The sequence below is a fragment of the Micropterus dolomieu genome, linkage group LG01 (genome assembly GCF_021292245.1).
Source record: "Micropterus dolomieu isolate WLL.071019.BEF.003 ecotype Adirondacks linkage group LG01, ASM2129224v1, whole genome shotgun sequence".
In the NCBI taxonomy this organism is placed as follows: Eukaryota; Metazoa; Chordata; class Actinopteri; order Centrarchiformes; family Centrarchidae; genus Micropterus; species Micropterus dolomieu.
Genome location: NC_060150.1, coordinates 50096154 through 50113865, shown reverse-complemented (window position 1 = coordinate 50113865; position 17712 = coordinate 50096154). Strand labels below are relative to the sequence as shown.

The 17712-nt window shown below is 41.3% G+C and overlaps 2 protein-coding genes and 1 long non-coding RNA gene across 3 annotated transcripts; 2 read left to right on the top strand and 1 right to left on the bottom strand.

Annotated features, from left to right (window-relative positions):
- Positions 1–268: 268 nt before the first annotated feature.
- Positions 269–6922, bottom strand: spcs3 (signal peptidase complex subunit 3). Its single transcript, XM_046045735.1, has 5 exons — positions 6668–6922; positions 5996–6069; positions 5617–5693; positions 2890–3005; positions 269–488 (listed from the first exon to the last, which is right to left on the bottom strand). Exons 1-5 carry the CDS (start codon positions 6808–6810, stop codon positions 356–358), a joined length of 543 nt encoding a protein of 180 aa, XP_045901691.1. The 5' UTR covers positions 6811–6922; the 3' UTR covers positions 269–355.
- A 648-nt stretch (positions 6923–7570) lies between these two features.
- Positions 7571–8489, top strand: LOC123968789. Its single transcript, XR_006824546.1, has 2 exons — positions 7571–8088; positions 8309–8489. It is a non-coding gene; the product is annotated as an uncharacterized LOC123968789 (long non-coding RNA).
- Positions 8490–10173: 1684 nt separating this feature from the next.
- LOC123985980 (ankyrin repeat and SOCS box protein 5-like) lies at positions 10174–16713 on the top strand. The gene is made up of 4 exons (XM_046074052.1): positions 10174–10383; positions 12759–12838; positions 16285–16392; positions 16525–16713. Exons 1-4 carry the CDS (start codon positions 10293–10295, stop codon positions 16711–16713), a joined length of 468 nt encoding a protein of 155 aa, XP_045930008.1. The 5' UTR covers positions 10174–10292.
- Positions 16714–17712: the final 999 nt, after the last annotated feature.

Genomic DNA, 17712 nt, shown 5'->3' with positions numbered 1-17712 from the left:
CAGAGTTTCATCCAGTAAATGTAAAGTCAGTACTCAGCATTAAACCTGTTTTCCTGTAGACCTCTCACACAAACTACATGAGCGCACAAGAGATTCTTTGTTCTGTTCACTGGAAATGAATTGTGTGTTTACGTGAGTGTGCAGGAGCTGTTCACTACACTTCACAACAGGACATGCTTTGTCAACAACGTCTGCGTGCAGGGTACAGGATGTGGATCAACAGTTTGCTAATTATTGTCATTTAAAAAACCTTACAAAGACACAGATGTACCAATCTCAACTTTTATTATAAACCAAAATGACTTTACATCCATGAAGAAACACCAGTGTACAGGATGTGTGTGTTCCCGTCTGTCTAATAGCTCCTGGTGGTCTCGTATGTGTCTGGGAAAGGGAGGCTGATGTGTCCACTTCCAACCACCAGCGGCAGGATTCCAGCATTGGGAACAACGTTCCACGACAGCGTCAGAGTGATGTTCTTATTGGCTCTGGAGATGAGACAGACAGCCAATCCCATTACATAACAAAAAAAGATGAACACTTCAGGGCTGAGTTCAACGCAGACAAAACGTAGCAAAACGAACGGTGGTTCCCTGAACACCCTGCCGTGTACACAAGCGCACTGAATTTTCCTGCCCTTTTAACACCGTTGTGTTTACAAACTTGTTGCAGCTGATTGGGTAACACATGCAACACGCCCACCAAACAGGAGAAAACATACCTCGAAGCCCGTTGCAAAAAAAAAAACAAAAACAAAGTAATCCGAGAGTGTAAGTGTAATTTATTATAGAAGACAAAAAAGATTATTAACTATTGTTTTATTTCTTAAATTAAGTGATTTAACTTTTGTACTCTTACTCAAGTAGCTACTTATTTTGATGACCACTTTTACTTCTACTTGAGTACTTGTTTTTGCAAAGTAACAGTACTTTTACTTGACTACAGTTTTTGGCTACTCTACCAACCAGAATGGGTAAATTTGCAGCAAAAACCTGAGTCCCCTTCCTAAAGTCCTTTAAGGCAAGTCCTGCCACTCGGCAGCCATCTTGGCAACGCCTCCGGGCAGCTACTTTGGACTAACAAGACCAGGCTCCTATCTGACTGAAGCCAGACCTGCAATTTTACTGGTCACCAGGACATAAAAACTACATGAATAGTATCTGCTCCAATAAAAATTGCTGAAAAACTTAATGACTTTGCCCCAAAATAAAAAAGCGTTTTCCCCCACTTCTACTGCTACGGTTACGTCAGTGGAACCACATGACTGGCTGAAATATGTTTCCCACCACGGCTGTTGAAGCAGATGATTGGCTTTCTGGCTGGAGGGGCCATCTTTGGCATTACAGGCTTTCCCTATAGAGTTGTATTGAGGATTCTTAAAGTGGTGTGTCTCCTGTAAAACGTCCCCATCAGAACTCGAACCCTGGATCTGCTGTATGAATGACACTGCCACTGCGATATCCTTCTAAATCACTTCAAGGTCGGGCTGCTCTATTATGGCAAAAATCATATTAAGGATTATTTTGGCTATTAACACAATTACTGATTGACTTGGGAAATATCATGCATGTATTGAACTTTTAAAAGGGAGTGCTTCATTTAAAAAAAAAAATGAGAGCAGATGACAGGTCTCATTAACTCATTACATTACATAACGCTGAAATACAACTGTGGCATTCTGTCGGGAGATGCAGTGACTTAAACCAACAATGAGGAAAGAATAAATCCTGTAATGTGTTCGATTTTACAAGCATGGACCAGGTAAAGCCAGACTTAACGCACCGGTTTTAGTATTAACAATATGTAAATTGTTGCGCTACAAGTAGAGGGAAACTTCTGCTAACCTCTAGGCTACTTCATGCAGTGTAAAATGGCAGAGGTTTAAGCTAATAATAGAGACTACATTACATTTATTCATTTAGCTGATGCTTGTTTATCCAAAGCGACTTATAATTGCTAAGTATGTAAGAGGTCACACGCCTCTTGAGCAAATAGGTGTTAAGAGTCTTGCTCAAGGACACGTGTCACAGCGGGGAGTAGAACCCAGATCTCTCACACCAGAGGCATGTGTCTTGCATGTGAATAGAAGGTTGTAGTTGTTATAACGCCCTCACGTTGGCTCTACACATGAAACAGCCTGGCTGAGATGGCATTTGGGCTTTTAGGGAGGGGCGGGGGCGCCGCTGTAAAGGAAAAGCTGTGCTTGATTTATAACACAAGACAAAACTAGTGTCATTGCGAAATGGCATGTGGCACAATAATCGTTTTATTTTAATTAACTTGTTTTTATAATCGTTGGAAGCCAAAATCGAAACCTTGATTAAATTTCAATTAACTGCACATCCCTACTTCAAGGAGATCATAAATCATTTAAGATGCCACTTTTTACGATGCCGTCTTTGGTGACACCGAGTGGTGTAAAAAGCAGGTCTTAGCGTTATAAAACATGCTACAATTGTGATGTTTTGTCACACTAATGGCTTGCCATAGTAGGCTCTGTGCGAACATCCTTGTGCCTTCCAGTTTGTGTGACTGCAGTGATTCTGATGTAACCTCTCCTGGTTCAGCTGAAAGCCAGAGCACCATCTGTGCTGGGGATGGAGCCACATATGTACATGAATGGAATCCGTCTAGATTACTGCTCGATTTGAGGACCATTTATTTTATACTCATGTAGTGTGTAAAATGTGTCAAATGTTCACCTGCAAATTAAATTAAAAAGTGTCAAGTAAGTAGTACAATATTTCTCTCTAAAATATAGTAACATACAAGTACCTCAAAATGGTACTTTTTACTTAATTTCTGCTTATCCCAAAACCAACCAAAAAGTGAATGGGCAGGTTGTCATGAAATGTTCAGTGAAAGCTGTGCATTGTGTGCGTGTCCAACCTGAGTCCGTTCCCATCATCAAAGAAGAAGTATTTGGACTTCATGTCTCTGAGGTTCAGTTTGGTGTTTTCACCTCGAAGGACGATCTTATCCCACAGCACCACCTGGTTCAGAGACTAAAAAACACCCACACACACACACATTTATGTATTTGTTAAATGAATATCTGTTACTTATTGTTTTAGTCAGTCCCGATGTGAAGTCAGTGGCCACTTAATGAAGTAAAATATAATGCACAACAGTTACCCACCCTTTACAAATATGTGAGAGAACATTAGGAACACCTCTCAGTATAATGCAGTGCATTACAACAGCTGTCTGACAGTGTGACTTTCTATTAAAGGAAAACCGGTGGGGAAGGCAAACCAACAGAGCACAGAGCGGTAGAGTATTATAGACCAATTAGCAGTAAATGCAGCAGTGCATCCGCGAGCACTAGGTCTCAAATTTTCAAACAAACCCGTTATTGATCACAGCAAATGCCACACATTTCTCTGTTGGTGAATCGGCAAAGGCCTGGTTTAAAATTTTACATTAACCACATGGCAGATCGGGTTAGTTTTGCTGTCCATCACAAGAAGCATGCCGGGATGACCATTGTTGGCTAAAGTGGTTAACTGACAATGGCCACACACAAGGCTAGTCTGTCTCAATTGCAATTGGAACAGTCAGGATAAACCTGGGACATGTGATCACAGTGAGAGTACATCTCTCCCTCCCACTGCGTAGAACCCTTTTCCATCTATTCCAAAACCTGTCACCATAAAGAGGTGATGATGATTTTGTAGACAAAGGTTCCTAATTATTACCAAAGGTTAAAAGAGAGATGAATCTCTCTCCCATGATTCATGGTGACAGTGCACTTGACTGACTTGAAACTGACGAAACTGAGATGACAGAGCCTCACTGACTGAAAAGGCTCTCCACAGTCCGCCATACTTGGGGACTACCTTTGACCCTTACTTTGGTGGTTGACCAGAAGACAGTTACCTGACCTGTTCTGACACAACATCTTGGGAGAGAAACCAGCAGCCTGGTGCTTTGTTGTCCTGTGTTCATTGTTTCTGTTGCTCATGTTATACTGAACTGGATTGTTTTGTCTGTCTGCACCCATTTGCTGCCATTTCAATGATAAAATGTCACACACACTAACAGATTCACAGGAGAAGCCAGAATTGATGATGCCAGCTCATTCCATGTTGTTGAATGTTATTGTTTCAGATGTTGTGCTTTCAAAACATGGTCCAGAAAGTTGCCCATGTGTGTCCCAAGAGACCACGTGGACCAAAACGGGGGAGGCTGAATATAGGCTGAATTACTCAACTTACAGATTCTAATAGCATTCTTCAATAACAATTTTAATGCTTTTAACTGTTTGAAATTATCTACGGTACGGATGGAGGATTAACAAGGGTTTACACTAAAATCTTAAAGTATGAGGTTGAAACTGCTTCGATGCAAGAATTAGCAGCTGTTCAGGGTCAGAAATGGAAAGTAAACTGTCTGTGTCATTGGACACTGTGAGCTCCAAGGTTAAGACTCATTCAGAAACGGCGAGACCGGTTTACTATCTAGCCAGAACCATCTCAGAGAGATTGTGGAGCAAAACAACTACAGACCAACTCAAAATCTCATGCTGTGTGCGGGTCTTTCCCACACGTCCAGGCGTGATCTTACAGTGGATTGAACTAACAGGTGAATAAATGAAATACTGTCTTGTAATTGTTGGTATGTTAAGTAAATAGGTTAGAGTTTTTCATACACAGGAGGCCAGAGCGGTGGCCAAAGCCCTGGGCCAAGCCTGTTTTCTTCCTTGATGGCATCAACAACTCACAGAGTGCTGGTGCTGTATACATATACATACAAAACATACAAAAATGTTTTGGTGAAGCAATACATTTTTCCCCATGTGCGCCAGCGACATTGCCTTCACAGCTGCCCTTTGTACCCATGGCTTCTCTCCCTCACCTGGAGCCAGGAACTTGGGTACTCCATAAAACAGGAAGTTGTTGTAACTTCAGTCTACATGCTCACCAAATTTGGGATTCATACAAGAGTCCCACCCTAAAGACATCCACATGCCAATATTCACTTAAAGTCATAGCGCCACCTGCTGCCAACATGAATTGACCTCTAACGAAGCAGCCCCCACGGCACGTTTCACCTACATATATGAAATTTCTGTGGCACTTGTTAAATATTGAGACGTACCAAAAAGCCTCTTGGAATGATGCCCTAAACTCAACAGGAAGTTGGCCATTTTGAAAGTTATGGTAATTTTTGGATGATTTACAACACATCTACACACCAATATCCACCTGTACTCGTAGCGCCAAGTGCTCTGCAGCGCCACAAAGGAGACACAAAGTGATGATTAACACCTTTGTGCAGCGTCCGAAGCGTGTGGCAAATTCACAGCTGCACCGGCAGAGCTCCAGAATCCGCAACGCAGCCGATTTTTCTATTGGTGGGAGACCCACTTATCCAACACAGCACCAAAACCACCAATTAAAGGTCCCCTGTGAAGCTGAAGGGGTTTTCTGTCTCCCTCTAAACGAAGCAGGACCTGTTTTCAGAGCTGGATTTATTTTCTGCAGTATGGCGACAGATGCTGATCTGAAGAACACGTTGTATATAACCAAACACAGGTTAACAAACACTTCCTAACGTCAGACCCTGGTGTGTGTGTGTGTGTGTGTGTGTGTGTGTGTGGCGACTATGACTTACATTGCTCTTTGTGGAGTATTCAGCTGATAGATAGAGAAACAACTGTTTAACATTCCAGTCAAAAATCGGCTGCAAATGTAGGAAAAGTTCAGGAACAACAAAAGAACAGAGGGAAGCAGAGTTGGCTGAGCTCACCTCTCACCACAAATTCACAATTACATTCACAATCGACATGCAGCCTGGAGGAGTCGGGGATTGACCTTCCGATTAACAGGCAACCCACTGTACCTGCTGAGCCACAGCCGCCCCTATCACTGGATTACTGTGATAGTGAAGAAAACCTAACACATCTCAGGTATGTTCTGCAGCCCCTTTTGTCTGCTATCTCAGTGAATGTCTGGCCGCTTGCACATCAGAAATGATGATGTTTAAAGGATATCAGCTGAGAGGTCAAAGGTGATGAAACCCAGATCACTGCGCTCTCTGGGTCCTGTGAAGTCATCAACGTTCTTCCTGTTACACAGCGAGAGAGAAGGGAGGTGAAGGAGGAGAAAAGATGAAGGAAAGTTAAAATACAGCAGGTGGCTCCTTTGGAACACATGTGGCTGTAGGTGAAGACATGTTTGTTGAGGTCTGTGACATTAGTTCAGGCTGGTATATACACATATGGTATATACACACATATACAGGTGCCAACATGATTTAACCAGTTTTTGGTCAAATTACTGTTTTGGCCTAAATGTAACGCTTTAAAAAATGACTTCCGTTTCATTCATTCATTAGCAGCTGGGAGACGTTCAGTAGAGCTTTTCCGGGTACTAAGCCGGTACACCGCGTTAAAACTGTGCCAGATATGCAATTCCGAGTCTTACAACCGCAGAGTTTCGGGTAAATATATCAAACTGTTAAGTTTGACCAAACCCCACCAGCAGGCCTGCAGGCTGGGTCTTTATACACGAGTAAGTTACCTTAACGTTAGTGTTCCGTTTACTCATTTCCCGTGTGCAGCATAACATCAAGCATCATTAATAAATATTACATAGCAATAATACAGTATATAGGCTGCACATGCTAACAGCTGTTACACATGACGCTCGACAATGAATCTTACAGCATGACTTTGGAGACGTGGATGTCCACAGGAACTCTTCTGTCTTTGAACGCTGTCGTGATGAAACAGCCGAAAGTTAAGGCCGCCATGACGCTCAGAGAGAAGGCGAACAAAGAGTTGGCTCTCGACAGAACCGTATTCATATTTAAATAACGGCTACAACTACAGGAATGATAAAACAGCAGTAATTCAATAAGAGATTATCGCACAGCTAGCTAGCTAATGATACTGTGTTAAAAAAAAATAAGGAAGTGTCAAGTTTGCTGGAATTGACACCTTCTTCCTGTTCATGCGTTTCAAAATAAGACCATTGTCGCCTGTATTTTAGATGTTAGGCCGTTTTGTCATCATAAGAAATAATATTACAGGGGCGAAAAAGTTGTTTACCCAAGAGAGGATCTCTACTTAGATATGATACTAAAACAGGCACACAAAATATCCATCCATCCATCGTCAGCCGCTTATCCTGCGAAACATATGTGCAACAGAAATCTCAAACACATATTTGGGCAACAACTCCGAAGAAGACTTCGTTACTTCATCCACAGCCCCGCATCAAAGTCCATTGGAAGCATCTCAGAAGCATTTCAGCAGCGGAGCGTGCAGCCTGCCCCACGTTATTTACTTGTTATTATTCAGGCTCCATTTCCCACAGACAATTTCAGAATCAGAGCGTTTTGTCTGATTTTGCTGACATGTTTAGATTTTGTTGACTTGGTAATCAGTGTTTGCATTTGTGCTTCTACTACGTAGATGTACATAGTTAAATAATTTCTTTTTGTGTCCCTTTTAACCGTGTTGATTATTGTTTTATGATCGGGAGTCTCCACAGGGTGGTTTATTTTGAAAATTGACCGGATTCTCTATGCCTTTCTGTGAATGACTTCCTGCCTGGTTCGATCTGTTCTGTGCTGCTTGATGGCCCTTTCAGATACGAAGCGATTTGCGCTGCGCTTACTGGGGCTCAGCGCAAAACCGCAAAAGTGAGACTATTTTGAACTTTGACTGCGGCGTGCGCACGAGGTCGCCGAGCAGTGCGCTGTGCTGCGCTTGCGCTTTGCTCGACGAACAAGCCTCTGATGGGTTTCACAGCGCAGAAGTGCTATCGTCGCAGTCTGTCTGAAAGGCCCATGACGCGGCTAGCGGCAAATATAGACCTGCTACCTATTCTCTGCGGAGCGGAGCGGAAAGCCGCTTCTGGGACGCGCTGCGGCCGCGTCTGGTGGACTCACAAGCATTGACTATGCGGCTTCGGCGCCGAAGCTCAAAATGCTGTGAACAGGAACGGGACAGCACTTTGCGATATTATATGTTACCTTACAATTCTGACACATGGTGCACTTTTTATTTTTCGTTTTATTACTTTCCAACTGCCTGGTTTATACATCTTTCAGGATCTCGCCCTACAGAGTGGATGAGAGGTAGCCTAATTGTCAATCTACATTTGTCAATGTCAGTGCACTCTTGTATGTCAAAACAGCAGCAGGCCTATTAGGCAAAGTGTGGAGTAAGGTCATTCCTCTGACTCCATGTGTTCTATGTAACATCTAAAATCTATGATCTAAAATATATTTTGGTCTTACAATTTTAACATCAGTGTTGGTTTCCATGCTTGTTTATTTACTATTCTTTTTCTCATAGGCGGATTTGCCTGATTTTTCTCTCACTTCCGGGTTTCCCCTGGTAACACCTGTAGGTACCCAAGTACTGCCTGCCGTGGAGGTTCCAGATGTTTGTTTTTTTTATTGAAAATGCAAGATTTACAGACAGACATGGCTGCATATAATCAGTTTCTTCAAAATAAAGATACGGAGAAAATATAGCCAGAAGGAGCAGCTCTTAATATAAAAATAGGAAATGTATGTAGTGTCAGTAACAACAATAAGGATGAATAAAAAAAAAGAAACATTCAAATAAATAAATAATTTAAAATAAATAATCAGCCAAAAGGTAAGAATTCAGGTGTTGTTCAGCTATTCAGATATTTTTTGTTCTTTAGGACCTTTTAGATTTTTGAATGATTTATTAATTCATTTTAAAAAACAGCAAATTTGGTAGATGATTTCACAATTCAATTTGTGAATGAAAAAATTAGCTAGACATACAATTGTGTTACCACAGAGTTCATTATCCTTACTTTGCAATATCAAACCAAATGTTATGAGACAGAGGTTGGGAATGAAGACATCTTTTGCTTAATCCATTTGTGTATATCACACCAAAAGGAAGTGTTAGATACATTGTTCTTAGTTTACTAATTTATTCTTTATCAATGTAGGATGCCATTTTTATTTTGCCTTTCAGGGTAAAGGTATTCAGTGAAACAATTTCTAATAAAGTGATTAGTGCATTTTTTTATTATCCAGAACTAAGATTCCTTGTTCTTTGATAGCGGGCCCAATTGTGGTTGTATTGGATGATATGCTAATATATTTCTTGTTAGAAAGACAAATTATTGGGGTAGTGCTCTATGTAATTTAGTAAAGTCTGATTTTAAGTTAGGTAACATTATCTAACTAACATTACATCAGGAACAATCCACAGCCTACATTTTTCTGGATTTGTTTCAGGTTTTGGAAAGGGAATAAATCATACTTATGTTTTCAACCTCTCTGGGAAGCGATTGTAATTATTATAATTATTATTAAGTGCCCCAGGAACAGTGTTTGACCATATCTTGGAAAAATACAGCCAAAAAAGCTAGAAAATTACGCATTTTGCATTAGAGTCAATGGAGAGCAGCCATGAAAGTCTCGGACCTCAGTTAGAGCGAGTCCTATACTGTGTTGGGATTGGCCAGCTGCATATTCGGGGTGTGGCTTAGCGAAGGGTCAATTGGATATGGCATAATATTTTGAGCACAAGGCCGGTATGGTGTTAATGTTAGATTAGGTTTTCTAATTGAGGCCAGAAAGTTGGAATTTTTATACATCGACCAGATAATTCTTGCAAAAATATTTTTACACAAATGTAACATTTCACAGTTTTTTTGAAAGAACTGTCTTTTTATTTAGATTCAATGAAAGTAGTAAAATCTAGGAACGCTGTATTACTTTAGACACTCTTGTCAAATTGTTTTTTAATTGGACCCCACTCAGAAGTTAAAATGGATTGTTTTGTGTTGTATGTTTTTCTTTTCCAATGATGTATTAGTGATTTGTTTATTTCAGTAAAATCTTCACCTTATTTTCTTGCTGTTCATGAGATTATGCTTGCACTTGTAGTTTGTACCTTGTTTGTTCTTGGGTTAGTCCTGCATATGTAACTTAGCCCAGCTGCCAGTCTAAAACATGAAATGTGTGGTGGAGAGCTACACCGGAGTCCGAGACAGAGCTGAAGCTTCAAGGCCGCACAGGGCTGAGGATTTAGGACACAGGGTTCGGGGTGGACGTTGGGATTGGTCCATTGTCGTCCGCACGTGGCAGCGCTTGTGACACAGTCATGTGGGTTGGAGAGAACAACAACAGAGCCGTTCAGCCAATCAGATTGCTCCACTCGCTCCCAGCGTCGCCTCAGCCCGCCCCCTGCTCTCACCCTGGCTGGCGCTCCGCTGCTGCGGTCTCTGCGGTAAGCGCGCGAGGTCTGGCCTGGAGAACCTGCCGGAGTTACCTCGGAAGCTCCACAGATGTCCCGCAAAAGAGGTGCCGAGCCCGGACCGTTACCCGAGCGCGCCCCGGAGAGAAAGAAGGCCTGCTGGGGCATTCTGACCAGCCAAGGTCGGTACACTGCTGTGCTGGGCACAGGTAGAGGTTTGCTCCAGAACGTTAGCAAACGTGGAAAATGCAGTTCCACTCCTTTCATCTGTCACTTTAACTCTTTGCTATAGAAGACCTATCTGTTGGCCTACTAGAGTATCATGATTAACAAAGGCCCTGTAGTCAGCTGTATAAAACTGCGCTAAGTGCGGATCAGTGTCTGATAGGCTTGGAAAGTTTGGAAGGTCAGATTATAGTGGGGGTGTATCCAAATATAAATTCTCAGAATTGTGAAGCCTAAAATGTGCAGCCACTTTCTGCACCAAATGTTCAGGAGTGCCTGGTGTGGCAGAGGGGCTTTGACTTGCCTGTAGTCTCATCACAAGTGTTAATGAAATGTGATCTGCTGATAGGCACTGGAAAATGTAAATCTAGATTCAGAGAAACTTTTATAGACATCATTGTTGACAGTGACATTAATCCCTGTTCAGGTTCCTGCCACAACATTGATTTGAGCCTTTTTAAAAAGCTGTCTTTGGCTTAAAACTGCATTTAAAACTCAGAACACAAAACACAGAACACAAAAAAATATTACAATGGGGTCAGCCGATCAGGATGCTTCACATCCATCATGTCAGATGTGGATAACAATGACAGAATCACATGTGACCTTTGGGCTGTATCAAACCAGTCCATCAGTCTGTGTGTTCTGCTTTCTGTTTTCTCCTCTGTGTCCTGCTGTGAAGGCTCACATTATTCATAGCTGCCAGAGAAAAGGTGCAGGGCTGGGTGAGGCAGAATGAAAGAAAGCTTGGCTGTGCAATTTGCATATTATATTATATCCATGTATTACCTGGCAATGTTAATTACCAGTAGGCCCCCCTTATCTTCTGGATGGAGCGTGTCATTCCAACATGTCCTGATCACAGTGGTGCTGGAGGCCAGGGAAATGCCATCCAGAGGAACTATATCTTTAGATGCATCACAAAGGTGTTTGGGGCCAAGGGCAATAACTTCAGTTTAATATGACTTTAACATTAGAAAATTACAGGTCATCCAGTTTTTAACATCTTGAAGACACAGTTTAGATAACTGATTAGTTTCATCTGGCTTGATCGATTGATTTTAATTGAAAAAATGTTTGGTGGCATGTAGCACCCAGAGGCCAGGGACAGAAATGTCCTCACAGGCCATCTAAATATGGCTGCCGGTCTATGTAACAGTCTACTCTCAGCACATCATGAGGAGGCTTTCAAATATTTCTTGGTAGCTCATAGCAGAGTCAGTGGTTGAGTCAGGGAGTTAGTGGTTAAGCAGATAGGCTGGGTTAGTTTGTTAGGTTTGGCCTCAACACAATGTTAAGATTAGCAGCCAGTCTGTTATCCACCCACATCTTCACTTAGCTAGTAAGCTAGCTAGTAGTTATTTTTAGTATTTGCCACCAGTTGTCAGTGTTCAGTGTAGCTGCTAAGGCGATCTTCCAGTGGATGGGGAGAAGGGAGAAGTGGAGGTGCTTTCCTTTCTACCTCATTAAAAATGTCTTATGTCTACCAGTGGCTGGACGTGCCGTGGGGAGACGGAGATATGGGTATGTTGTAGATAAGACTGGGTTTACGTGCTGTATACTGAGGCGTTCAACTGCTGCTCACCAGCTCTAAATATAGAACCACAGGGAGGCTGCTGTGGAGGAAATGTTTTCCTTTCATTCTAATTGAGTAGGCTACACCTAACAATGATTAGGGTCATTATCAGATTATCAGACTATATGTACGTGATGTATGTGATGTTGTTTTGTCTTGTTTTGGCTTATAGAAAAATAAGAAAATCAGTCCGGCAGGGATTCTAAGATCATTCTAATTCTGATGTGATAGAAAATCATCTCAATATTTGATGCAGCAAAATGGTGGAAGGAAAAATATATAATGAGAAAGAAGAAATTGGATCTATTTTCTTGAACATGATGAAAGAATGCTTGTTCTATAGCAGTCAGTTCTTCACCATATAATTTCTGAGAAAGCGGACAAATATAACACTAGCTTAGACTTCCTTACAGGAATAGATCAGCTCTGTCTCGTCTAGTGTTACTAGTCACTGTGTTGTGTTGGATGGTGTCTTGTCTTTAGTTGGACCGTGAGAAACGTTGTTTTGTTCATTTGGGTACTCTGTATGTGGATGAATGTTAATAAACATAAACTTGAAATGCCCTTCAGATGATATTTAAAATTTCTGTAAACTCAAAGTTTGATTATAGTGTCTTCAAAATGATTCTGACAGCATGACTTCATAACACTACTGAACTTCAGTGGCAAAATGGAACATTGGAGGAAAAAGTATTATAAATGCTTCACTTGTAACAAACTGTGTGTGTGTGTGTGTGTGTGTGTGTGTCTTTCCAGGGTCCTGGGCAGATCGCTCCCCTCTCCATGAAGCAGCTTCTCAGGGTCGACTGCTTGCCCTGCGCACTCTGCTGGCTCAGGTACACACACACTCACACTAACAGTTTGTTACAAGTGTAGCATTTATAATACTTTTTACTTTGCAGGTTGAAGTACTGACCATCCTGTCACTTCTAGCATTTTTAGTTTTGCACTTAGATCACAAAAGCTTTCTACCTCTTCCCCTTCAGTTAAATTAAATGTGTTATTCACATGTGTTATGTGTTATTCTGAACACAACAGCATCACGTTCACACAGCGAGCCCTGCAGCCTCAGTGAATTTAGAGAGGAGATCTTAATTAACGAGACAGTTTCTTAGATGCAGCCCATCTGTAGGCTGTAATTGAATTCTCCCAAGTGTATTCACATATTTAGTCTATTGACTGTTTTACATGTGAAAGTGTCAAATTTACAAGAACAAAAATCAGAAGTTCCCTGAAATTAAAGTGACAAAAAAATCACTCTGATGTTTCCTTCTGAATACATCCAATCCACGGCAGAGTCTCTAAGGTGCATGATAATATAGTGATTGTGGGCAAAACTCACGAGTTTTTCCTCACTGTTAAATCTGATTGTGAAGTCTAATATAACTTTCCACACACAGCAGAGTGCAAAGTGAAGTTTCTCTCATAAATGTGGGACTGTAATGTCTGAGAATATTCAAGTTTTTTACTTCTAGATTAATCTTGGAAATTAAATTCTGTCTCGGATTATTCCCCCTCTCCACTGTCTCATTACAGTGGACCTTATGTGCAGTTGCACCTTTACGTCTTAACCATATTACACATAAAAGAGCCCATAAAATGCATAATAGAGATCTGAACTACAATAAGAACACTGTGAAGATAATTAGGCCACAAATTTACTCCATGTGATGCCATCAAGCCGCCCTGGCTTTGTCGTCTGCCACGGTGTTAGATTTGGCCGTTAACATGTCTTTAATCTGCTCATATCCGGACACTATCAACATGCATTCTTCTGGGAAAAACAGAGCATGCGCTGTTGTGAAAAAACTCTGCTTGCACGGCCCGAACACACCCCTTTTATGAGAACGCGCACCAGCTCCAATTAAGTTAACACTGACTCAATTAACCAACATCTTATCCACCGTCGTAGTACAGTTTAACTCCAGTGTAGGCTGCCAAAGTTTGTTAACTTTGAGAAATCTGTGTAGGTGAACTCCCTTTGTAGTACAGGCCCGTGGTCTACAAGGGAAACAGAATGTATACAAAATATAAAAACACAAAATGACATCAATAACAAACTGTACAGCGTTAAGGCAGGGACACGTGTTACAACTGCTCAGCTGACTCTGAGTCTGGTTTGAGTGTGATGATTTATCGGACCAAGTTGGACCGGGAGTCTCACAAGGATGCTTTTAAACATCACATGTCCTTCTGTGACAGTGCCCTCCGCAGGGGTCCAGGTCATCAACCCACAGGAATTTTGTTTAAAAAGTTCAAAGGTCATTAATAGTGGCAGCCTTCAGACACCTTTGCATAAAACTACTGACCCTTCAGGATGCTGCTGCCAAAAACTAACTGAAGGATAATATCAACTCCCTGTATCTTTTAGAATGCATTTACAAATCTTTCACTTCGTTTTTAAGGCACTAAATGGCCTCACCCTTTTAGATCAATCAAAGTTTTATGATCATATCATATGAGCTATTTTGTGTTGCCACAATGACCTAGGGATGCTACTTTTAGCCACTACACCACAAGATTATAACACTCTGTCTTTCAATATTAGACTTGCTGACTCAGTGGGCAGTTTTAAATGACAACTCAAAATCTTTTTAATAGAGCCTAATCTAGTGATCTTACTGAAGGAACTGTGTCAATGCTATATTCTAAAAAGTAGCTCATTTTCTGCCTTCCTCCTTGTGTGTGTGCATGGTTTTGAACTTGTGTTTTCTGTGTTTTTGTTTTTGCTGCTGAATTGTAATGTACTGAACTGTCTTCCGTGCATGAAAGGTGCTGTATAAATGAAGTTCAGTCATTAATTCATAGTGGATATTATTTCTGAATGATGAATTTTAAGACCTATGTTTGCTTCAACAGTCTGTGTCTTCATGTACACATGGTCTGTATAAGCACATACATTGCATAGTTTGGTTTTCATACTTCCAATACAAAGACATGCATTTTAAACTCCACATCCCTCAACAAGAAAACAGATGAACTAGTGGTTCCTGTCTGTTTATTCAATCCATTTTCCTGTTTTGTAATGCTCTGTTTATTGGATTTTAAAGAGTGTGTGGGGGATTATTTTATTATGTGTCTGTTAGAATGGCCACAGCAGAGGGCACAAATAACTGAATGAAAGGAAAAGAAAAAACAGGAATTCTAAATGGATAGAAACATGACACACATAAAGAATCACAATGGAACATGTTTCTGATGCATATATGCACAGATGGTCTGAAGGAGGAAACAGAAATCATCCATTTTGTCCTGTTCGTAACAAATGGCTCCTGACTTCTAAGTTGAAATTAATTCTCTCCATTACATAAATATTCTTCACCAGGTCAATCCATTTGTCAACAACATGTATCCTTCGCTTTATTCCTCCACTCAGATTCCTCCTCTGTAATCAAGGACATAATCTGGGTTGTTTTAAACGTGTGTGAATGTGTTGAGTTCACTTCACTATCATTTTGCTGTTTTGTTCCACATCTGAAGTGAACTAAAATCCCATGGCTTATTGTTATCAAAGAGCTGGCTGAATGGCAAGGGGTCATCACTCATTGAATTAACTGGTTATCGTTTCCCATCTCCTGCTCAATTTCTTTCAGTCCTGCTTTATAATATCTACAACAATACCAATCCATTTTCTACTACTCTGGCAGTCCCCACAAGCTAGGCCAGCGATCACCAGAACATGTCAACTACCAGAATGCATCATTATATTATTGTATGTTTTATATAATTTGACAAATAAACCACCTCATGTACCTGCAAACAGCAGTTTTTATTTTGCATGTATTATTTGTCCCCTTACAGTAACGCAATATTGCCTACTGCAATTTTCAAATCGCAGGAGGTGCAGTATTTGTGAAAGGTGAAAAGTGTGTAAAAATACCATGTTTAATGACAGTTGTGCTGCAGAGATTTCCTGGCCTACACATCATATTCAACAGACTTTTTTTGGTACAGATCCCCTGAAAATGGCACCATAATCATTTAAATGTTTTTTTAACGAAAAGGAGAAGAGTAATGTAAACATAGTCATTTTCTCCAAAATCGTCAGTCAAAATAATCACAATTAGATATTTTTTCAAAATCATTCAGCACCACTTTAAAGGTTATTCTCCTCCTTTGTTGGAGAGCACATTCTACAAACTATAAATAAATACCCTAAAGACATGTGGGCTGGGAAATGTGCCAGTACTGAGTCAATATCGTTCACTGAGAATTTACTGAAATCAGAATGACGGACTTTAATGACAACTAAAGTCATAATGCTGCGTTCTTTCATTTTTAGGGATATCACGCCAACATTGTCACAATCGATCACGTGACTCCTCTCCATGAAGCCTGCCTGTCAGGACACGTAGCCTGTGTCAGAGCATTAATAAATGCTGGAGCTAATGTAAGTAATCGTATCACCACCATTATTATGAGTGTGGGAACACCATAAAACAAATGAGCACGGTCAGTAAACAGCTGCTGTTGCTGCAGTGACTGTGGTGTATTGCTCACATTGTTGTGTGTGTGTGTCTAGGTGAACGCTGCTACCATTGATGGCGTCACTCCTCTGTACAACTGTTGTGCCTCTGGGAGTGTCGGTTGTATAGAACTGCTGCTGCAGAATGGAGCACACACCCACACATTGCAAACACACTTCCCCTCGGCTCTGCACGAAGCCTGCAAGAGAGGTGAATACACAGAACCTGAAGCATGTATAGACTGAAAGCTCAGTATCTATGTGTGCTTATAGTTGGGGCGGCTGTGGCTCAGGAGGTAGAGCGGGTTGGCCGTTAATCAGAAGGTCGGCGGTTCAATCCCTGGCTCCCCCTAGTTGCGTGTCGAAGTGTCCTTGGGCAAGATACTGAACCCCGAATTGCCCCTGGCGGCTATTCCGCCAGTGTATGAATGAGTGTGAATGTTAGTTTCCGTTTGAGCACTCAGTGTATGAATGTGTGTGACTGGTGAATGCAGATGTAGTGTAAAAGCGCTTTGAGTGGTCGAAAAGACTAGAAAGGCGCTATACAAGTACGGAGCATTTAGTTGGATTAGTCTGGGTGTGTTTATCCAGGCATCCATCTATCATGCACAACATCACAGAATGACTCCCCTCACTTCTGTATGGTGGCATTTACGAAATGAAACTGATTGGCTGCAACATTTAATGTTATAATGTTTAACTACAGTGGAAAAGGTCACATCCTGATGACAGCATATTAAGTGTCCCACTAGGGACTCTAATGGCGCTTTTCCTTTACCAGTACCATCTCAACTTGACTCTACTCGACTCGGTTTGGCCTGCACCATTTTCCATTGCAGATAGTACCCAGAGATAGTATCCCTCAATGTAGCTGGTAGTCATAGCGACGCCACACACAACTGCCGCGACGAAATATTCAATGCGACACACACACCAGCGATCCACACAGCTTTCTCTTTTTTAAATTAAAACGTTTCAACATTCCTCAGAATGTTCAATTCAATTCAATTCAATTTTATTTATATAGCGCCAAATCACAACAACAGTTATCTCACAGCGCTTTTCATAAAAGAGCAGGTCTAGACCGTACTCTGTGATATTTACAGAACAGTTCCCACCAAGAGCAAGCACTAGGCGACAGAGGCAAGGAAAAACTTCCTTTAAGAGGCAGAAACCTCGAGCAGAACCATGGCTCAGGGTGGGCGGCCATCTGCCTCGACCGGTTGGGGTGAGAGAGAGAGAGAG